Source organism: Chaetodon trifascialis, chromosome 18 (assembly GCF_039877785.1).
Source record: "Chaetodon trifascialis isolate fChaTrf1 chromosome 18, fChaTrf1.hap1, whole genome shotgun sequence".
In the NCBI taxonomy this organism is placed as follows: Eukaryota; Metazoa; Chordata; class Actinopteri; order Chaetodontiformes; family Chaetodontidae; genus Chaetodon; species Chaetodon trifascialis.
This window is the reverse complement of record NC_092073.1, coordinates 6,192,160-6,216,130: the sequence shown is the minus strand read 5'-3', so window position 1 is coordinate 6,216,130 and position 23,971 is coordinate 6,192,160. Positions and strand designations below refer to the sequence as shown.

Sequence of the window (23,971 nt, the reverse complement as noted above, 5' to 3'; positions counted from 1 at the left end):
GTCTGTGTGTGTGTGTGTGTGTGTGTGTGTGTGTGTGTGTGTTCTCTCTCTCTCTCTCTCTCTCTCTCTCGCTCTCTCGCTCTCTCTCTCTCTCTCTCTCTCTCTCTCTCTCTCTTCCTTCCTCTCTTCCTCTCTGATTATCCTCAACAGAGCATCTCACCTCTTCTGTGCAGAGGAGTTTTTTCCGTCATACCGATATATTTCCCAGAACAAGCTCCTTTTTTCTCTCTCTCCTTCTGTAATTCTCCCTTCCTCTCTCTCGACCACTCTCTTTTCGGAGTAGTAGTAGTAGTAATACCAGGAGCAGCTGAGTGGTATCGGGGCTCTATCTACAACTAATGGAAACCGACTCTCCTGTTGCCGTCTTCCGTCTCGTTTTTCCTCATCCTCATCCTCCTCCTCTTCTCCTCTGTTGCATGCTGAGGAGTTAACAGCCAGACAGCCGTCAGCTAGGGCTCTGTGTGAGGGGGGGTGGGCAGTCGTAAAAACTCATTGAGATGTTGCAAGAAAAAATAAAAAAGTGACGCCGTTGGTGGTTTAATAAGGAACCGTGGGCCAGCTGAGGACTGATCTGAGCCATGGAGAGGGAAGGCAGGCTGAGGTTCAGTTGCATCGGAGTGGAAGCTGTTGAATAGTTGGATGTTTAACAGGCTACCGAACCGCTGTGACTCCTTCCGTTTGTCAGCCTGAGGCAGAAGAAGCCTATGAGGAGGAAGAACAAAGAAGATGAGCTTTACCCAGGAAGCAGGGGAATAGAGTGATCACCCCTCTTTCACGTGACATTTGACAGTGTCTCCAGGGATGAGACTCAGTCTATGCCGCGCTCCGCCTTCTGGGCTGCCTCTGCACAGTGACCTCCTCATCGTCGCAACACCACATAGTGAAGTCTCGGCCACGGACACCCGGGGGGCAGCCCTGACCCTGACCCCACCGCGGTGAGCTGCCGCTGAGGACCATGGTCCTGCCATCGCTGCTCAAGCTCCTCAACGTCTTCCTGCGCCAGTCGACCTTCACCAAAGCCGCTACCTCCGATCACTGCTGCCGCCCTTCCTGCTGCCCGGCTGCTCTAATGCCGCGCCCGCCCGGCCTGCCACTCTCTTGCCGCCGCGGGTGGGAGGCGAGAGAGCACCCACAACCTGCCGAAGGGAGAGAGGTGAGACAGAGAGGGACTACTAAGGTGCCACAGGGAAGGTCTGGAGAAGTGAAAAGGGGGACGACAAAGTGTAGGAAGACATGTCTGCGTATAGGGAAGGATGTGTGGAGGAGACTAAGATGAATAAGGCTGTAACTTGCACAAAGAAGTAGTGTAACAAAGTGCAGTGTGTAATGATAAAAACGGAAATGTTCTATTGAAAAATACTTTCCTTCTTGAAATTATTTCTGGAAATAGTAGTATCTTGTCTTGTAAACTTAGGATAGTGTCAGCACACAGCTCGAAGCCATTTGAGAGGAATTTCTGACCCTATGAGCTAATGGAGATTTTACATCAGTCTGGATGTTTGTGGCCACATTTTCTTGTATCTCTCAAAGGAAAACAAGGCTGTATTCTGTTGCACTGACCTTTTAAATTTTGCACTTCATTCTCTACGGTGGTGTAAATCGATATGAGCTCACAGATAAAGAGTGGAGGCAGACCATCTGTCTCGTTGGTGGCAAAGTTGGACAGTAAGTAAGTATCTTTACAAAACTGTAAATCAGCAACATATTCCTTGAAGAAAGACAGCGGTGTTGTAATAACGTTTGACAGTTAAATCTTCTTTTGCTCAAACATTGATAGCAGTCCTTTCATGCTGTTGTCGGTTTGTTCTTGCAGTATCTTGAGGCTAAACAAAGTCAGGTTCGATCATGTCAGCTTAACCAGCGGGGCATTGAGGGCCGAGTAAAACGTGAAGCCACTGCCCTACATCTAATACTTCTAATAAAAAGAGAGTCAGGATTCCCTAAGTGAGCTTAAGCTAAAATCTTACTTGAATTAATCCAATTTGTACTTTAAATGCTGGTGATCGTTTGTGATGCACATGCAAAGGCTGTATATGGACAGCCTTTGCATGTGCATCTCAGACATGTAACAGTGGTTAACAGGTGGAGTCACATGGGAAAAGGTGTCCCCAACCCTTTTTGTCGCATCGTGAACACAGCTGAGTCGGTGCAGGAGAGCTGATACTGTAAGGCTCATTTTAAGCAGAGATCCAGCACAAACATCCATTTTAAACTGCTGTATGCACAACCTGCCCCTTGATGAAATAGAGCAGTCAGTCCAGTTAAAAGCTGCAATCCCTCACTGCATTCAACACATTGTGTGTCACACTGAGGAGGAGAGAGATGAGACAATTGAATAAGCAAAAATAAATACAACAGAATATAAAGTTATGATGAAGTTAAGGGGTAAACTGTGTATATATAGTGTAGATGACTGTGTTAGAATACCTAGATGTAACTTTTAAATTCAAGATCTGCTTTGATTATTTTAACTTGAGCACTCACCTCCAGACCCATGCTGGTCAGTTCTTACTCAAACACGTATGTATTCTTTGTAAGGGTTGCTTGGACTGCTAACTAGAGCCCTGGTTACAAACAGATGAAGCACAGCCCAGCCATGATTGCATCCTGTACCTAAATTGCATGGCTACTCTTTGTATAATGGTTGATTGTTGTCACATTCAGCTCAATTTCAAGATAAATTGCATGTAAAAGTGATGCTGCAAAGCTCAATAATCAAGCTGACAGCCTGTGATTTAACTCTAAATCTGAAGTTCACTGACCAGAAACATGGTTTTGATCGCACATACACAGAAATCTAAACAGCAGATTGAAGTGAGATTTCCTGTCTCAAACATACATCCAATAGTCACAGATCAATGGTCCAACAGGGAGCACATTTTCACCTTCTCCACTGAGTATGTAGTCGTGATACAGACTGGCAGTCAGATATCCAATTTTGGCTCCATCTCTCTCTCTCTCTCTCTCTCTCTCTCTCTCTCTCTCTCTCTCTCTCTCTCTCTCTCTCTCTCTCTCTCTCTTCCTCCCACACAGCTTTCAGACAGGGCCTGTTTGACACCTGAAAGCACCCTTAGTTTTAAATGTACCTGCTGCCAGTGTTAAAAGTTATGCAAGAGTTTGGCAAACCTAGAAATAGGACACAGCCGTGGATCCGCACTACATGAGATGGATTTTTTTCCTGTTGTTTTGAAGCAATTAAAAAGAAAATCCACCCGCACAAACCTGCAGCATCCTTGGCCATACATGGGTATCCTCCATGCCGTGCCAGCAGTCGTTAACTAGAAAGTGATTCCATAATATCAGCCTTTGATTCTGCCACACTATTCATAAAGTCTGTGTCTGTTTCACTGAGTGGCTCTGGGGTTTGCCTCAAGCCTCGGAGGCTTTACCTTTGCGATAGAAATATCTACATGTTATCATTCTCTTTGTCATAATAGCTAAGTTGTGGAGAAAATAATATGTAGTGGTTAACAGTTTTCCTCTCAAGGGGCCTCCGACTGGCTGGGTCTGTTCCACAGGGGCCCATTCGATCTGATTTTCTCGCTGACGCCTCTTTAACAATGTTGTTGACTGTTTATTGGATTGTTTCTGTATGCAGAGAGATAATGATTTCAGGTTGTTCAGAGCAAACGCACTGAGAAAACTCTATGCAGAAGGCTTCTGCATGGTTATTGCAAAATGATTCCAATGTGTACACATTAAGATAACAACTGTGATGACTAAATGATTCAAAGCTAATTGATTAGCTTAAATCAATAATATGGAAAAATGAAAGTTGAACTGGGATGATGCATCCCCTGGAAAAATGTCATATGACTGTTGGATTTGGTGGGACGACAGAAACACAGCTGCAGGTGCACAGCGGTGCTGCAGGCTGGAGGTTCTTTTACCTCACGAACAGCCTTTGGCCGAGTACAGACACCAGCTTGCGGGGAGCACACAAACCCGACATCAGCCAAGTTTTCTTTTGGCCTGTCATCAAGTTACTCTCAGAATTACGTTAAAGTTCATTTGCGGTGGCTGATACGACCTGCTGGCTGTCATTAAGGAGAGCTGCGCAGCAACACAATCAGCTGAGGTGAGCCAAACACGTAGAGTTTGGCAAAGAAGGCATCGGGTTTCGATTTTAAGGTTAGCTGATTCCATTCCACAAAGATATGCCTCGAACTTCACTGCACTGTGGATTCAGTCAACGCAAACTCTAAAGAGCTACCAGCTCGAACTCTGTGATGTGTTTCCAGTGAATGATTATGAGAATAAAGTTTTAAGTCCTACACTTTCAGGACAATAACACCAAACTGAATTAGTCTGGGATAGAATAAGTAAGATTGTTCAGAGCCTGGAGGGGTCAGAGTACCCTGCAGACAAATACACTCACAGTCCATGCAGCCCTCACACACACACACACACACACACACACACACACACACACACACACACACACACACACACACACACACACACACACACACACACACACACACACCTCAATGAGACTAAGCAAGGCCTGTTACCTATAGCAGGGAGGATGAAGGGAGCGGGCCGTCGAGGGAGGGTGAGGTAGTGGAGCTTTGGCGTTCCCTGACTCCTACACATGTTGTAGTGTACAACATGCCTGAAGCGGTTTGTAAAGACACACTATTCTCCCTGCTGGCTCTGAGATGTGTGTCTACGAGTGTGCACAGTCATGAGGCATTGTGGATGTTCAATTCTGGCTACATAACTGAACTACTGCTGCACTTTCTGCACTAGTGGAATTATTTCGATATTGGGTGTTGGCCTTGAAGCTGTTGCTGGACTGAGGTCGGTAATATATAGCTGGCAGTATGCTGAATGTTTAGGTGAGCAGTCATGCTAATTTGATTTTGCTTCATTTGTATATGGTGCTGGATGTTTGTTGGTTGCATGTGTGGATGTCTTAGTTTGTCTGTGGATATGTACCCTTCATTTTCACACTCATGCTTACTGTACATTCTCAAATAGTTTTTTGTATGTGCATGCGTGCATTTATCAGGAGGAGCTTAGCCCTCGCCAAAGTGGAGATGTTGATAAGGGAAGCTTGAGGAGGAAAAAAATCCCACCGATATCTCCTCTGCATGTTTCCCTGGCTGGGCTCGGCTCGGCTTGCCGGCTGGGATTAAGAAACCTTGTGAGGAGACTTAATATGCACCCCGCCCCATCACCCAACTGTGAGAGAGCTGTATTTTCTGGTGAGAGGAGACAGAAAGGTGATGGCGGAGGAGAGGAGCAGGGGAAGAGGGGAATGGAGGGATGTATAGAAAGAGAAGGTGATTGTGGATTCCATGTGCTGCTGGGATCATTAAGTACACAGCTTTGCCACCAGGAAGCACAAAATGGACCCTGGAGTCTGTTATTGAACCGGCCTCACTGTGGTTCTGTCTTTCCTAAGCTGTTTGTTGTCCTGTGATACAAACAATAAGAGGAAGCAAGGGAAGGACAGAGGAAGACAGGAAGGTAGGAAGGTGTAGGCGGGAAAGTTGGCAGGCATGTAAAGAGTGAGAAACACAGGAAAGATCCAGTTTGGTTTCCGAGCCGTCGCAGCCTGTCCACAGCTGCTTCCCCTCAATACATTTGGCACCCAAGTGCGATCCTGAAATCACCTCCGAACACTTCCCCAGTCTGTTTTTTAACATGAATTTCTGCTGTGTCATTGTGTACTTCAGTGAAAATGATTGTTTGGGTTAGCTTCAGGCTCACCATGCATCAAGTTGTCGTTGGAGAGGGTGTGATGTATCTCCCTCCCAATGTTTGTTTCTGTATCCAAAGTAAAAGTGAAAAAGATGCAGCAAAGATGTGCAGAGTTAATCCTCTCAGTAAACTGGGACTGCGTTTGTTTTGCCATGTGACACAAGACAGTTATAGATACAGTACATCAGAAGTTTACATAATATGTGTGAAACAAATATCAAAACATTTTCCCCTGCTGCTCCAGCTGATGCCAAACAGTAGCAGCGCCTAAACTGTGAACACTCCAGTACATTTGCTGACACTGGAATGAGTCATCGCACCGTCATCCTCGGCCACGTTTAAACTCACCACATGATCACATGAATTAGAAACTTAGTTATGCCACGCAAGATCAGAGTGGTATAAAAAGCTCTTTTTGTGTCTTTTAAAAAGTAGTTCGTGCTCGACAAGCTAAAGGTCATCAAACCACTGACAGATGTAATTGCTCGAGCTGACAAATGGAAACCTGCACTGTTAAAGCTAGTCAAGGATTTATAAACTTTGGAACTTCGCAAGACTGAAGAACTGAAGAAATTACAGTGTGTGGTGCGACTTGAAAAGAGCTTAAACTACAAGTCAAGAGAGAGCTGTTTATTGTGAGAGAATTTCCAATATGGATGCCAGTAACCTTCAGCCCTGTTTTAATTAACATGATTTTCCATACTGTTTCTGTATCATCAAAGCTATGGTCACATTTTGGTCGATGCTCAAAAAGTATTGAGGATTGAAACCCAGCACAAGAGGAAACTGATGAGAGCGCCCGTCAGTGCCCAAATATTAGAGTTTTATGGCCATTTTTTGCAGTTTGTATGAATCTCCAGACCACTTGACTTATTTTAGAGACATATACAAGTAGCTGTTCTTGCAGCCTTGCTGTTTTTTGGTGATACAAAGCTCACAGGCATTTTCACTGATACAAGGCAGATTACATAATGAGGAACCTTCAACTGGCAAATAACTTTCACTGCAAAAATAGACTTCAAAAAATATGTGTCATTGTCTTTCAACCAGCTTTAACATGGATGTGAATGTAATACAGCCTTCTACTCTAACACCCCCCCCCCCCCCATCAAACCACAGCAGTTCAGTGTCATCGCCTCTTTCATGCTCATCTTACCAGAGCTTTTGTTTCTTGGATTTGGCTTTCCAGATATGCTAAATATGATTTTCCAGGCTCATTCATGCACATGTACATTCATGCTTCCACACTATGTATGGAGATAAATGTGTGAATCAGTGTGTGTGTGTGCGTGTGTGTGTGTGTGTGTGTGTGTGTGTGTGTGTATCAACGCCAAGTGTTTCTGGGATGTCAGTGACTTGGATAATAATCTGTGAATTACAATGATGCTTAGTGAAGCAATGGGCTGTGAGACAAAGAGACACGCTTTGGACCCATGTAGCTATCCCAGAGGTGTGTGTGTGTGTGTGTGTGTGAGGCAGTTCTTTGCTCCTCTGTATTTATGTGTGTGCTACATGTCTTTCAGCCTCCCTTGAGACCACAGCAGACCACTGTGAACACACACACATACAGTACACACCCGTAACATAAGAATGTGTACACAAGCACTGATTTACATGTGCGTCACGCACACACACTGCACATATGCAAAACAGTTGTCATCCAACAATGGATTGTACATGATGATGATTGCTCGGTCAAGCAGCTCTTCTGTACCCAGTGAGACCATTCATCTATGGAAGGCACTGGACCGAGGCTTTTTACTGGTTCATTCCACTTTTTTTGGCCCACTAATCTTCCTGACCCTCTGTGGGACGACAGTGGCAAAGGTTGCTGTAAGGGGTCACAACAGTTATTAAAGCATTTATCTCATGGCTTTCAGAATAGAACATCACGTGGTGTCTGCAGTATTTCTACACTTTAGACAGGCCTTGGCAAAGAGCTTTAACATGAAGAATTATTAAAAATCTAACGCATGTTCATTCCAGACCTTTGGAAACAGCATGCTGAACTGAAACTAAACACAAAGGTACAGCTCAGGTGTCATCGTGCCACCTAATCCGGGGTTCGGGTCATTGACGTGGAAACTTCGGATGGGCAGGGAAAGATCATATGTGATGCCAAGCCAGCACGTAACCAGAGGACAAGATTAAATTCCCCCTGTGCTCAAAAATGTGCTTCACTCGTTGTTGTGTCACTCGAGTGTTTGAGCTTTACTGTGCAGAAAGACGCACATACAGGTTTGACAGCAGAAGGCTCCTCTGAATTTCATTTGCTGAAGATATGCTCATCTCAAATCTGAGTGTAAGACATGTACAATGTGCGTATGAGCAGGATTTTGTGCCAATGCAACTAGTTTGGAGCCAGTGGAGGTCCAGTGTTACCAGTGTGATGTGTGAATGTGAAGCCTCCAGTGCACATACACTGAGAATGGGTTTTTCTTTCTATGTCATCTAGTTTGAAGGGAATATTTGCATAGTCATACATTTTTTTATTTTCCAAGGGAGGGGGAAGGAGTAGATGCAATTTTAAGATTTTTTGTTTAGTTAAGTAACTTTTTTAAAGCAGTATCAGATCATCAGATCATATCTTTAAAGTCATGTGATGACACCTGAGCCACTTCTATAACTTTAAGATTAAGTTGTAAGCTATTAAGTGGACCGTAGCTTTTTTTTTTTTTTTTTTTTTTTTTTTACTAATTATTAAAAATAATGTTCTGCTCCATAAATGTCATGTCGTTAGAATAAGTTAGCAGTAAATATAATGCTTTGCCAATGTCATAAAGGATGATATACAGTGTATTGTGTATTTTGATCTCTTGTTCCTGGAACTGCTTCAGCCAAGCAGTGAAAAATGATTTCTTTGTTGAGTTTAATTAAAAAAAAAAAAAAAAGATAATATGATAGTGCAGAGTCTTTTATGGCCAACAGTTAGTGCATATAACTCTTAAATTAGGCTTAGTGTATGAAAATTCATAGTCCTGATATGACCTTGCATATCCATTCTGACAGCATAGCGCATGCATGACAAATCTTTGCTGACTTTGGCACCTTTTAATAACATTGTTTGACTTCTACCACTTGTTTGCACAGCAAGATGGCAGCCTTAAATACAGTGGAAAAGAAAATAATAAAGTGTTCCCAGAGCCCACTGCACAAACAGAGAACATACAATGTGTCTTCACTGAGTGTGTGTTTGTCCCTCTGTGGCTTCACACACCAGCATCTTTTATTCAAGTGGCCTGATTCCATAGTTTGAACTAATGCATGATGGCATCCTCTGATCCCTTTAAAGCCACAGGAACAGCAGCTATAGCTTTGCGCTGAGTCCCATCAATATTGCACAACGTGTGCTCTGCAGTCGGTGTGGGGTGGCTTTATGTGAACAGAATGTGAAGTGTAAGCAAACCTGGATAATACAGCGGCGTCTCCCAGAAAGTGATGAGGGGGTTCTCTTGTGGATATTTGCCTTCGTCAACACAGATTAAATCCCCTGGTGGGTTGCTGTTGAACTGGACTTAAGGCCACCTTATCTCCAGTTAGAATACGAGTGGATGAAAGCAGTTTCTCACAGAGAGAGAGAGCAGATTAAAAACTTAAACTGAGCGTCGACTCTGAAGCCTCAGAAGTCTCCTTGTGCCGTAGATTAACACTTAATATGTGTGTGTGTGTGTGTGTGTGTGTGTGTGTGTGTGTGTGTGTGTGTGTGTGCAGACCATTTGTCAGCAGCCCCACAGCAATTGCTTCTGTAGTGTTTCATTGCTGCATTCATATTTCAAGTCTGAGGGAGAGAGATGTATAGAGTAATGGAGAAATTGAGGCAGAGAAAGATCAAGACAAAGACTCAGAAAGGGTAAAAAGAGAGACAGAGATGGAGCACGATTAGATCATTGAAGAGATATGGGGACAAAGACAAAGAGAGATGGAGAGAAAAAGATATCCACAGAGAGAGGGAGCAACCTCCCTGAGCGCTGATGGTGCTGATGAATATTGGAGGAGAAGGCTGTGGTGAGGAGGAGGAGAGAAATGGAGGGAGAGAGATCAGGGCTGAGGAAATATGCTCCTTTGTTATGTCTTAATGGGAACTGTCAGAGCTGGAGAGAAAAAGGTCAGCCAGGAAGCCAATCATGGTGGTAGGCACATATCAAGCTGATACGCAAACACGCAGATGCAGGCATACCCATACAAATGCATGACCATAAGCATGGATACAAACAAAATACAGTGTGCTTGTACTCTTGCAGTGTACACAGTAACACACACAAGGTGTTCTACAGGAGGTGATGGTCTGAAAAGTGGCGTTGTAGAAACAAAATGTGTTCTTTGCTCATCAGCTGTCTCTGGCACTATGGCAGTAGACTAATTGGACTTGAATTGCCCTTGGCCAAACCCCTCCTTCAAGCAGCTACTGTCCAATCAGTGCCTAGCAAGTGTCACTAGGCATGGCTGATCTGTCAGGGTCAGGGGGGTCTCGTATTGTTTTTAACCTTTACAAAGCCAAAACACAAGAGCCAAAGAACGAATTCAGCTGTGTTTGCCTGCTCTGAAGTAAGCTGCAAATGTTAGCATGTCGGCTAACAAGCTTTCTACTACAGTGGTAACCTAATTTAGTGTTATTTCTCCTACTCAGCAGCATTTGCTGTGGCTCTCTGATATGACTGTGTTCAGTCGGTAAGTGGAGGACCAATCGTCAGCCAGACAGAAACATGAATAAGGTGTGAATGTGTGCGTGCACCGAACAAACCAATCACTGATCATCATGGTTTGTCTGAGAAACAGGAAATGGTGGGTTTGGAAGACTTGGGGGAAACAGTTATAGTTATGGAAGTGAGAATAAAAAAAGAATAATAATAATAAAAAAATGAATAAAAAATTGCTTCAGTTCAAGTGATTTGATGACAGACTGAGAAACAAATGGATTTAAATATAATTCTCTTTTGAGTGCTGCTTTGGCAGAGAGGACTTCAAAACTAAATCAAGGGGGAAAAATAGAGCAGCTTTGTGGCAAAACAGGGATAGAATCCAAATCCAAAACTACTTTCTCCTCAGAGATTATTATTCCCTTTTAAGTCGAATTCTTTTTGTTGTTTATTTCATGTTTCATCAAACAACATGGAGAACACAGATGCACCACAGCTGCCCAGATACTGTGGAGGAGAGACACCTTGGATTCACATGCATCACACACACACACACACACACACACACACACACACACACACACACACACACACACACACGCACACACGTAGTGAAAAATTATATTCGTATCAAATTTCTAAAAAAGCGTAAGATCATGAGAATCCTTGTAAGCAGTCTATTAGTGAGAGTTGGTCACATTAATTTTTAAAAACATTTCAGACTCTGTTGGGATTTGGCCACACAGAATTGAAGTTTCAAAGACATTATTGTTGCCACTTTTTTTGAGCAATTTTGTGAACTTTTTTCATTCATATTTTACTGAAGGAACAAAGCGTTTCTTGCCTTCAGCACTGTGCAGACAGCAGTGGCTGCTCTGTCCACCGACTGTGAACTTATCAGCAGACACTATCTATTAATATTACGCCATCTTTTTGTGAAAGATAAAGCCGCCGGCCAATGTCAGAACCCTGTGCCCTTGTGTGTGTCCATGAGTGTGCCTTTGCAGCAGTGTGTGTGTTGAATAAAGCCATCCAGACTTTTATTTGAAATGTTGGAATAAGGCCAGGCTAAAGGTTAGCGTGGGGTTTATCCACTTAACTTGCAGACTTGAGTTCAGGGTGACAGGAGAAAGAAAGTCAGTTATTAAATGTGTGTGTGTGTGTGTGTGTGTGTGTGTGTGTGTGTGTGTGTGTGTGTGTGTGTGTGTGTGTGTTGGGGCGGACATGCTTGTACGTTATACTGTATGTGTTTATATGTGTTTCCCACAGTCAAGCTTGCCTTCCAAGTCCTGCCAGGATAAAGACTGGCATGCACATCATTCGCCGTCGGGTTTTTTTTTCCACCTTTTGAAGCTGGCGGTGAAATCACCTGTCCTCCATCCAGCATCATCCTAACAATCCTCTCTGACAGGCATCTAGCTATCTGCCACCTGTTTGATTTACATGGCATTTCTGGTTACATATCTGCTCAGAAAACAACTTTCGTGCCTCTATATGGCCTGGTGATGTCATGCATTTGCTCCTCCAGAGGTGGGTTGGATTATTGGCATTGAACAGCATCTTGGCTGCATTTAAACAGGGATTTGATCTGTTTTTCACCCACAAAAAAGCTCAGCTAATTCCTGGTGGAAAGGTGGTGTGTGTCGTGTTTGCGTGTCGTCTTTCAGTACGTGGAGTCAGGAGCTATGTACACATGTGTACCTTTACCAAATGGATATGATTTGAAATTGCATTATTAAAGGGGGATCAAACATATGACGTGCTGCTCCTGAAATAACAACCGTGTGCTCTTCAACGCCGGTGGCTCTCTAGAAATTGCAAACCCTAACAGTTTCATGTGCCTCCTTCACTGTTGTTTGAATACTGTGCTTGACAGGGCAGGTCTTTCTGATACAGAGCAATGGCAGGAATGAGCAGGGCTGTTTAACAATGAATGAAATATTGATCAGTTTCCATGGTGAAGCGTGCACAGTGTTTGCTAAGGCTTTCCTAGCATCACAGCTGCGGTTGAAGAAATCTATAGCAAAGGAAGCAGGTGTTTCAGAGAACTCACCTGTTCGAGACAGAAAAGCACAGGCGTTTTGTGTGATGAGTTGTCTCATGAAAGCTTTATGAGACATCAAAACTCTTAATGGAAACCTGTTGTTTGTGTTGCGTCTCCTCCTCACACTTAATGATGGTTTCTTTCAACCATGACCACTATCTTTTCCCTTTTTTTTTAGGTATGAGAACTTGTTGAAATAAAGAGCCAGAGGATGAAGTCAGGTTGTGTGTGAGAGGAGCAGTATGAGCTCAGTGTGTGTGTGTTGTGGCAAAGTTCAGCTCTGAATCTGGCAGAGAATCTGAGCCGCTGTAGATGTCCAACTGTTCTGGCTCCTAAGCACAGGCTAACATTTTCTATTTTAGAATTGACATTTGTGCGTGTGTGTGTGTGTGTGTGTGTGTACGTGTGTGAGTGAAGAATCCTGTTGACCACCCTTCACAGGGCTGGACAGTTTTGTCATTGTTGCTCTTCTTTCACTTTTATCTATTGTTTCGTCTTTCTGACTTTCTGTGTCAGTCTGTACATTTGTCCCTCTTGGCTCTGTTTCTTCATCCCTCTCTGTCTTTCCTATGAGTTCACTCTCCCTCACACACACACACACACACACACACACACACACACACACACACACACACACACACACACACACACACACACACACACACTCTTTCTCCTTTGTGTAGCTGTTTTCTTTCTTTCTCTCATTCCCTCCATCTCCTTTTTTTCATTTTCTAAAACAAGTCTATCTTATGTCAAAGTGACGGTGTAACTTCATGCCACACACACACGCACATCCTGTGTGTGTGTATGAGTGTGAGGGTCTGTGAATGCATATATACCAGTGTGTGTCTGTTTATAGTCTGTGCAGATGTACTGTAGTATTAGTAACTTGAATAACACATCTGCACCTATATACACACATATACACACATATTTTTTCTATTTTCTCTGTCACGCATGTTTCAACACTCTCAGCGTAGAAGTTCATGAATGGGAAAACTACTGAGTAACATAACCTTTGTCTCACCTCCCATATCCACATTATAGTGAAATTCTTGAAAAAAAAACTTCTTTTGCATAAATCACAAATTTATCAGCTAAAAAAGAGTGGAGACAAAAAGTCTTAAAAGAGGGTTACACTGACACGTGGTATCACTTCAGGACGTTTATCAGACTTCACACAGCTCCCTCTGGAGCCACAAAAGGCTTTATACAACTTTATTCCCATATGCCGTAGTACTCCCCAGCACCTGGAAACACACTTTGATGTGCACCATCAGTGGAGTTCCTCTTTAAAGCTTCAGTGTTGGTGCTCACTAACAAACAAAAGCACTTGGCAGCATTAGCATGCACACGTTCTCACGCAGACACATACAGTGTATTTTTCTGTACTCATGTAACATAAATTGTGTGTGTGACACACATTGAACATTAATACTCGTCTCTGTGCAAGTTTCCATACACCCTCATGTTAATACTTAACGTCCAGTGTGCATGTGTGTATCAGATTTCACACATTCAGGGATGTGGGTTCATTTTCCACACATGAAAAGTAAAAATGGACACTGTGTTTCAAATTTCAAAATATTAAACTCTTTTAACTAGACCAACTCTCCTGTGGCTGATACAACGCCACGGGAAGTGAGGAGGGCTTTTCATATGACACATACCTCCCATGATGCTTTGAGCTGGAATTCACTCGATTGAAAATTTCCTCGGTCCAACTCCTTCACTCTAAATGGGAGCACATAGCCAGAGGATGGTAATTAATGTCTGGCTAAAAATATCTCTATATCTGAGCTCAAAGGAGGTTTTTTTTTTTTCTTCTGTCTTCATTCTCTGTTTTCATTTGTCTGCATGCTTGGACACTAGTTGTTTTTTCAAGTTTACACCCATCTACACAAGTGTTTCCTGCCAAACACATCTCACACAATGTGAGACATGGACACCTCCCAAAACCATCAACACCCCTGCGAAGCAGATGGATGGTGCATACTGCCTGACTGCTTTCAGCTGCCGTTAACCTCATACCGTGTCATTTTTTTTTCTCCCCTCTGAGACTCACACAAACTTTTCAACAGACAGGATGTCAAGTTTGATAAACGGCACAGTGTGACTACAGAGAGCTGAGCTGAAAGCTGCTGTAGGGTCGTCCACTTCTAAGGAGGGTTGATAAAGACGTTTTTAAATTCTGAGTGGTACCTTCTTTGATCAAACAGAACTAAAGGAAGTTCTTCTAAGAGAGATGCAGCTCGCACTAGTGTGTAGTTTGTACCGTAGTTCTGAATTGCCTGTACAACGTTCAGGATGTCCATCAGCTGTGATGATGTACAGTCTCTGCACTTTTTAGCACGATTCACAAAGTGACTCCTCCGCTTCTGTTGCAAACTCTCTCTCAGGATAACAACCTGCTTCTTTTAAGTGCAAAAGACAGACAGTGTGTTGTTCAGGTGCACTCTGACTTCCCAGCTTCACTTACTTTTTGAGTTTGCAACTTTGTGTGCAAAACTTTTTGGATGTACCTCTGCAGCTGTGTGTGCCTGTGGCTCAGTCTTCTGCACCGATAGAAGATTTGATTGAAGATTACGATGGAAGTGGCTTTGGCTGTTCAGTCATCGCCCTTTAAAGGACTCCAGCAGGTGTGTGTGTGTGTGTGTGTGTGTGTGTGTGTGTGTGTGTGTGTGTGTGTGTGTGTGTGTGTGTGTGTGTGTGTGTGTGTGTGTGTGTGTGCTGTTCAAAATGTGGTGCCTTTAAAAAGGTGAGTCATCACCTTCAGAGTTCTCAGCTTCAGACTCAGTCAATACCGTGACCTTGTCCTTCTTTTAGCTGCTTTGTTGTTGCGGCACTTACTCCTTTAAACAAATTCTTTACCTTATCTTTGATCAGTTCTGCTGAGAGACATTTTTTAAGGAAGAAACACTTTGTGTTTTCTTTGTGCGTCATATCCGTTCTCCTATCTACATATTTTTAATCTTTTTATCTCGCCTTCTTTCTTTTAATTTCCTGCTTTGCAGTATTTACTCTTTATCCACTTCAACTTAATTCAACTTTAAGAATCTTTGATGTCCACAGTGCTGCTTAATATGAAGGATTTCTGGAAACAAATATGTCATCTTGTCTTTCCCATCACTGTGTTCTTATTAAAACAAAAAGAGAGAGAGAGAGAGAGAATAGACTTCTAACCATGTTACATTATCCCTCTTTTCTGTTGTCATCTTACTGAAAGTGTCATGGCAGAAAGTAAAGAGAATATGACAGGTGTGATGGTTTAGCAGGTGCATACTATGTATGTGACATTTTGGGTTTAAATTTGATTTATATCTTGTCACTTGTCATCTCCTCCTGCCTGCATATCCACTTTGTTGTCACTGTAACCATACAGTGTCATGTAAAGTAGACCTGACACAGCAGCAGTCAGCCTGAAAATGAATCCACTTCTGTCTGCATGCAGCCTGCTCTACGCTAATCAAGACTTCAAATTGTCACTAAATATCAAAATTAATGCATGTTTTTCAGGCAGGCAATTAAATGAGAAAATTCAGCACACTTAACCTGACCTAAACCCAGTGTGTCAGATGCAGTCCAGGCAAATAGCATCAATTTCAGCAATAAAAGTCAAATTCCAGCAAAGATGATGTAGAAAATTCAGTGATGACACTGCTGTCTGCTGGACTGGGGATTCCGCTGTGTAGACTGACGCCAGGAAGAAGCAGCTTGTTGTGGGTGAAGTGAGAAAAACATATCTTCATAGCACAGGCGGTCAGCTCTGTAAACTACCCCCCAACCCCCCCATTGCTCCAAGTCTTCTCCCTCCAGTGCTGTCCTCAAATACAACTCTGCCCTATCTGCACTTAAATGTGTCTTGACATCTGCACTTTTAACAGTCCTTGTGGCAATGTTTTTTAGTTTCACACAGATGGCTAAAAATAACCCGCAAGATACTCCAGGAGGGGACGCACAGCTGAGAGGGGCACTTGACTGAACTGTAGGGGTGTGTGTGGATGTGTGTGTTTGCAACTAATGTTTGTGCCGGCTCAACCCTCTGAAAGTGTGTTCATGTGTGCACGTCTGGATACAGAGTGTTACTTATACCTTAGATAATCCTGGATTTTTGTCTGACATTTTGACCTGAAACCAAAAAGAGGACCCTTTTCTGAGTTTAATCTATTCACTTTTTAAAGCTGACATATACAATATTGATGTGTGCATGCTGCAACTGGCCCCAGCAGGCCACTGTAGGCGATCCTTTGATCAGAAAACACCAAAGCACAGACCCTGAAGCAATAGGTTCTGGCCCCACAAAGCCAGCATGAGAGGAAATGCCAAGCTCACATTTGAACGAAACCAAACTCTAAAAACCATGAAACTCGTCAGTGATCAAAGACAGGTGGGGACAGACACAGCAGTGGGAAAGAAAATGTTTCAGTTGATGCAAACAGTGTAAAACTTCTTTCCATCTGCTGCAGTCACATTTCTCACCACAGCATCTTGATAACTGTGATAAAACACCATGTATGTGTATGTCCTTCTGACCTCCTCAGTCTTTTGCATGTATTATATTTAAGATTGTATCTGTTGAACTAAAAACTGTGATAAACAGATTAGAGGAAAGCACAGTTGATTTGTGGGGTTTACAGAAGCTCTGGAGCTGTGAAGGTTCCCGCCGCTGCTCATTCTGATCATCCCTGAGATATTTAATTTACTGAGGACTCCTGGTGCATGAAGAGCCCAAAAATCTCTAAGAAGCTTTACACCAACTGACAAACTTGACAATCTGAAATTCAAAGTCGTCGAAAAAAGAGTTAAGGTTGTTTCAGGAGGTGGTCAGGTGTGTGTGTGCTAACTGATGTTTTTTTTTTTTTTTTTTTTCTCTTCTTGACAGCTCTTTGGAAAGCGCCACACCACGCTCAGTGTGGGACGCTCAAATGCTGTTATCAAAAGGATAACGTTGAACTGTTGTGTTCCAAGCTGCGAGTCTAAACAAACTGTCATCGTTTCACCGCCGCCCAATTGATCGGGAACTGAAAAGACAATGCAGAGTGAAAATCTGGAGGGGCATCGGGCCATATGTCAAGAGCTTCCCACCCTGAGCGTGACGAGAGGAAAATGGCAGCTGTGTCAATATGGTCTTTTTAAAAGGCAACATATGCTGAAAAAGCAACCGATGTGTTTTAACCAATGTGAAGTGGCAGCAAACTGAGTTGAGCCGGTCAGTAAGGGTGAGACACTAACATGAAGTGAAAGTTAAATTATTCGGAAAATCCGAGTTGTAACTTCCCCCATTATAAGTCTCTGGAGTTTAGCCATGCTCGTTGCATGGCTTTAGGGATGGAGATGTCCATCTGCCAGTCGGCCCACGGCTTTGGTGTAGACTGAAATATCTCAGCAGCTACTGGAGAGATTGCCCGGAAAAGTTTTAGACATCCATGGTTACAAGAGGAGAATTCCTGCTGACTTAGATGACCCCCCCACTTTGATGATCCTCTGACTTTTTACCTTTGCCATCATTAGGTCAATATTTCTGTTAACTGTTTTGGTTTGTGGTCTTTTCAAACACCTGTAAAACTGACTCTTCCATCCTTTGTTTTTGTTCTAATTAGCAGATGTTAACACGCTAAATCAGCATGGTGAACATTATAACTGCTTGACGCTAATATTGTCACTGTGGGCATATTAGAATTCTGTAGCACTAACCTCTGTGGCTAAGAACAGCCTCACAGAGCTGCTATCATGCTGGTAGACTCTTTGCGTTGTTGCATGAAGTTCAGCAGTTGTTGGGTTAGCATGAACTGTTGCAGCACACAGTCCTGTATGTAGACAGCTCTGACTGGATGTCTTGTGCTATGTGGCTAATTGATAATGTACACAAATCAAGCTAGCATCACTGTATTCTCCGTAGAAGAGATGGAGGCAGATTGGTAATTATACATTAGATAGATCATACAATTGCCAAGAAAAGTATTCTATCTTTATGAACAAAACATCAGTGCAAGTGTGATTTTATACAAGCAAGGACTTACATACAGAAACACAGAAATACTTGAAAGTAAAGCCTTTGAATTAGCCAGAATTCTGAAGAGCCGGCTTTCTCGCTCATTTTTAATAAATCAAGCAAATGTTATCTTGCCAAATTTTGGTATCTACAAAAATAACTCCTGAGGAAGTAGACTGCAAAGAGAATAAGGGATATCAGATCGTCGTGTACCAGATGTTTTAGGGATGTTTTAATCATAAGCACTGTACATGAATAAAGAGTTAGAGAATGGGTGATAATGAAAGTGGGAGGGAGAATAAAAGTGTGAGGGAGGAAGAGCAGCTGAGAGTCAGAGGGAAAAATGGATGAGAATCTACAGAGCGAGGGAGAGTGCAAAGGGATAAAAAAAAAAAGTGCCATTCAAGCAGGAGAAGAAAGGAAGGTGAGATGGGAGGCAGGATGAATGGTAATAGGTAACTGGGTGAATGGAAAGTGACTGGGCTGCTGGCTGTGTGGAAGAAGAGAAGGAGGTGGAAAGGTGGTGTGAGGTTTGCTCAAAGAAAACATAAAATAAGAACAGAAGAGAGATTTAGCAGGTCAAGGGGAGGGCAGGAAGAAACAAGAACAAGGGAAAGTTGAGGAGAGAGTAATGAAAGCTAAATGGAGTGAGCCGAGAAAAAAACACAGAGGTGAGAGGAGGTGAGGGAAGTGTGCCAGCGGGGAATACAGGACTCAGGATCATATCTGAATCACACAACAAGCCTCTCTGCTGTTGTTTTACCTCGTCTTTTATAGCTCCTGGTTTGTTTTGTTTATTTCATCCTCTGAGTCTCATGATTGTTGCACACTGTCCACACTCTGTCCAGTCCCTGGAGGTGGTGTTGGAACTCCGTCAGTCACTGCCTCCCAGACCAAACAGAGGTCAGCTTCACCTGCATACAAATGGTCTGCTGCGCTGGTGATGAATTTTTGCTCCACGCTTAAAGCATTTGTTTGGAAAACCCTTCGTGGTCTCACAGAATGAAGGCATGAATCAGTGTAAAGAGTTGTGATATGTTTCAGAAATGGAAAACAATGACATTTGTACAAATCATTTCTGACCTCATGCACTTAATGCATCTAATACCTCCACCACCACTTTTCATCGGATGTGGATCTAAGAGTGTTTAACTTCTAACACTTGTTCACTGTTGTGAATTGCATTCTATCTTGAAAAGCTCAGTTTGAGGCCACCTTATTCATTATGCATCTTTCCATTCAGTTCAGTCTGTTTATTTGTGCATTCATCCACATGCTGTTTGAACACAGTGAAAGTCAGTCACAACTCACGTCTGGATTCATCACTCGCATTCTGCCGCTCGATGTTTTCTTCTTTCAGCGCAGCGGCCGAGCTTCTGCAGTTCACTGTGTGATTCTATTAAGCAGAGACACAAGGCAGGCTGTGCTAATGCCTCTTTATACTGATTCATTCCTGCTCTCATCCAGGCCGAGTGCAGTGCAGACGGTGGAATACATTACTGCGAGTAAAGCTACTTAGAACGGCTCCATAATACCCACGATTTCATTCTTGGTGTGCGTTTGTGTTTTAATGTGTTTGTGGGTGAGGCAGAAGACAGAGGAAAATGATCTGTGTGTGTGTGTGTGTGTGTGTGTGTGTGTGTGTGTGTGTGTGTGTGTGTGTGTGTGTGTGTGTGTGTGTGTGTGTGTGTGTGTGTGTGTGTGTGTGTGTGTGTGTGTGTGTGTGTGTGTGGAATATGGTTATATGTGGTTCCTTGTCACTTGAGACTCAAACCCTCGTGTCAGAGCCACTGGATCAGAGAAGTGGAGGATGTGACTGGAATCATGGCTGCGTGTGTGTGCGTGTGTGTCTTACATCTATGCATTATTGTGCATTTGCATATCTAGAATGACTGTGTCTATGTGCGTGTGTGGGAAGCGCGCTGCCTGGGAGGTTAACCTTAACAGGGTCAGTGCCTTCAGAACAGTTCTCGTCATCTTCATCTTCAGTGGACACTGGCTCTATTGCTGTAATTGCAAAATGCTGTTGTTGTAGTTAGTGTGTAAGCGCAGCGTCGTCATGGAAGTTGATGTATATGTGCACTCAGGCTGTGTGCAAATGTGTGTGTGTGTCTGTGCACAGCTTGCATGTTTGTCAACTCATTTTCCATCCCACTACACTTTATATATACAGTCTCTTGCCTCATCACTGGCCGTCCCTCCTACTCCGTCTCCTGTTATTCAATGTCTGATTGCCCCTCTGTCCCCCTCTGTCCCCCCAGGTGCTGTCTCTGGGTGCAGATGTGTTGCCAGAGTACAAGCTCCAGGCTCCTCGCATCCACAAGTGGACGGTGTTGCACTACAGCCCCTTCAAGGCAGTGTGGGACTGGCTCATCCTGCTGCTGGTCATCTACACTGCCATCCTGACACCCTACTCAGCTGCATTCCTCCTCAATGACCAGGTGGGGTCTCAGCTAGGAATAGAATCATTAATCAGCCAGCTGTCAAGTCGAGTCACTTTTGTTTATATCGCCCAATCACAAATCCCAAAAGTGCTTCATTTGAGGTCTTTGTAACATATGATCCATATACACAACTCTGGTAAAAAACTATTTTTGTAGACAAACTTCATGTTAAGTTAGTTCAAGTAAACTTTTAGTAATACGAGCTAGCCTGGTCAGCACTTCCCACATTAAATTCGAGGGCTCTGACAGTCATCATATGTAAACTATTTTACTGTAATTGTAAATGTTGAGTTGCTATCATCAGCAGTTTAAGCATCAACGTTTTCTCTCCACACCAAATGTACAGAGCAGAACAGAAAAATTGGCTGCAGTACTGTGCTTTGAGTGACAGAGCGTCTTCTGGTAAATCATGATGGATGATATGATATACAGTACACAGAGGGGTTCTGTGGCACTGAAAATTCAGACTGAATAAACGTGGATAGTGTTTCTCAGGACAGTGTGTTCTTGTAACATAAAAAGCTATTATAGCTTCTGTTTACTCCTGCTCTGCGTACTGTACTGTAGCTTCTCCTGAATTTTGGGTTTGGGTTTTTCTGTCACTTCTTCAGGTTATGTCTACACATGTATGCAAATGATCTTGACATCGTTAATACTAATCCACTGGAAGGAGGTAATCGCACAGAACTGTTCTATTTTTAGAGCATTAGATTATAATTCCCCTCTCCTGTCTTTTTTCTGTCCTGCTGTCTTCTATATTCTCCCTTTCACTTGTCTCTCATCTCATCCTCTCTGTCTCTTCTCTCCTCTCAGGAGGAGGCCGCCATGCAGAGCTGCATCTATTCCTGCTCTCCTCTCAATGTGGTGGACCTCATAGTGGATATCATGTTCATTATTGACATCCTCATCAACTTCAGGTCTGACTTTGGACATATTAATAGTAGTATATTTGTGCTAGTAGAAGCAGCTGCAGCACTAGCAGTAGTTGAATTAGTTGTAATAAACACAAAAAGGCTGTAAAATAATCCAGTACTCTGTCCTCATTAACTTGTTTTTAGAGCTGTTTGTGAAAGAGGAAACTCTGCTGGCAGCATCAGTAGAAATAGTTAATAGTAAAAAATACACAGTTTTCACAGTTGTAGTGCTTTTTTCATAAATATTAGAATAACAACTGTTAATGTCAGTAATTTTGATATAATCTGCACTCTTGGTCTCAGGACGACATATGTGAACTCTAATGATGAGGTGGTGAGCCACCCTGTGAGGATCGCCGTCCACTACTTCAAAGGCTGGTTCCTCATCGACATGGTGGCTGCTATTCCCTTTGACCTGCTCATCTACCGCAACGGAGAGGAGGTACGTCATGATGGAGTGTTGGCTGTTGATGTACCACAGAGGAGGTGTGAGGGAGGAGAAGATAAGTGGCAGAGAGATGGAGGGATAAACAGAAGAGCAGAGAAATGCTGCATCGACATCGTGTCTGTGTCGTTATCTAATGGAATAAAGAGCAGATAAGAAACAGAAGGATGCAAAGAGGGAAGAGGAGAGACACAGGAGGTGGAAGACAGGGAATAAGAGGACGTCAGAGAGAGGCAGAGGTGGTCTAGTTTTTGATTTTAATTGTCTCCATGGGGAAGTTGATGTACAGTCAGCTGTGGTGGAGCATCAAAATAAAATGTGTGTGCCACACAGTACGTGATGCAGTGTGCTGGTGAAACATTATGTCAATTAACAATTTTGATAATTAATGAATTTTTTCAGTGACATGTTAATGAAAATACCAAACAGTCTCTTCTTCCAGCTTCTGCAGAGTGAGGATTTGCTGTTTTTCTCTGGTTATCATCATCCATTTCCTTGTAATTTCCTGGAAATTGCTATGAATCTGTCTAAAAATCACAACAAAAATCAACAAGTCTACTCAGTTACTACTCTCTGCTGTGTATAAGTACACAGTATTTGATGGTATTTTACTTCCATAAAGGTGGGGGACAGATTGAAAATGTCCTGACTTTTATTGTCTAGTATGGCTAGTATGAAATCTCTGTTGCATGTGTAATACAGTGTAACAGAGACAAACGTGCAGTGACATATAGCACAGTATAGTTGAGTCCAGTGCATCAGCTAAAAAGACGCTTGGTCCTGAAGTTCTGTGATTTGCTGAATGATGGAGGTTTTGGTTGGAGTATTTCAGGAAGTAGGAGGTGGGTGTCTGGAGGAAGAGGTGGGTGTTAGAGGAAGAGGGAGGGGAAGTGAGTGACACTGTAGGCTGATGGAGCCCTCTGACGATTCTTCCCACATAGTGAGCATGAAAAGCACACAGCTGCCTCAGCCCAGGGTAAATCCACTGGCAGAGCACGGGACTTGAAAAGCATCTATAAGTAATATGAAGTGTGAAAGTAAATACGTTATATATTGTGATCAAGCAGCCCAACAAGCCAATAATGACGAATGTGGAAACTCCCCAACATCCAGATACTGCCCGCGGAAAGCGTTGCCAAGGTTCACTTCATTGATGCTGTCCGGAGGGAGCCACAGAGCCAAGAAAGTGGAGATTTTCTTCAGCATACCTCTATTATTTAGTGTGAGGACATACCCACAGACGCACACACACTCAGAGCAGGACCAGGCGCTCTGCCAGCGCAGTAATCGGCCTGTTATTTATTTGCTGTATGGACATGGAGGGGGCCGGCTGAATACAAGTAGAAAGGAGAGGGAGTAGACAGCCCACAGTAATGAAAGGGAGTCAGGATTTACCACCTCCACAACAGTGAATCACATCGGGACAAGGCCACGGCTGCACCACCTGTGTGTGGAAATGTGTGTATGTGACAGGATGACAGCAGGTGGGAACGCTGTGAGGAGATATCGCAGCCAAGGGACTTTGTTTTCTGCCATGCTTTCCAATACCTTATCTGTGCTTCTCCCATCAGACCACCACTCTGATTGGTCTGCTGAAAACTGCTCGCCTCCTGCGATTGGTGCGTGTAGCCAGGAAGCTGGACCGCTACTCAGAGTACGGCGCAGCTGTCCTCTTCCTCCTCATGTGCACCTTTGCCCTCATCGCTCACTGGCTGGCCTGCATCTGGTACAGTGCTCTAAGACTCTCTGATGATTATATATATACAGGATATGTGACAACATCACA

General features: G+C 43.3%; 1 protein-coding gene across 3 annotated transcripts in view; it reads left to right on the top strand.

Annotated features, from left to right (window-relative positions):
* The window catches only part of kcnh2b (potassium voltage-gated channel, subfamily H (eag-related), member 2b), a 231,543-nt gene that overhangs the window by 188,833 nt on the left and 18,739 nt on the right, over window positions 1-23,971 (top strand). For 2 of the 3 annotated variants that reach the window (XM_070985944.1, XM_070985946.1), the window contains 4 exons: window positions 20,644-20,823; window positions 21,640-21,743; window positions 22,044-22,182; window positions 23,757-23,911. In XM_070985944.1, the coding sequence (XP_070842045.1) occupies window positions 20,644-20,823; window positions 21,640-21,743; window positions 22,044-22,182; window positions 23,757-23,911 (578 nt within the window). Of the gene's footprint in view, window positions 1-123; window positions 1,154-20,643; window positions 20,824-21,639; window positions 21,744-22,043; window positions 22,183-23,756; window positions 23,912-23,971 lie in introns of those variants that run through there. The other variant, XM_070985947.1, reaches the window with a different exon arrangement.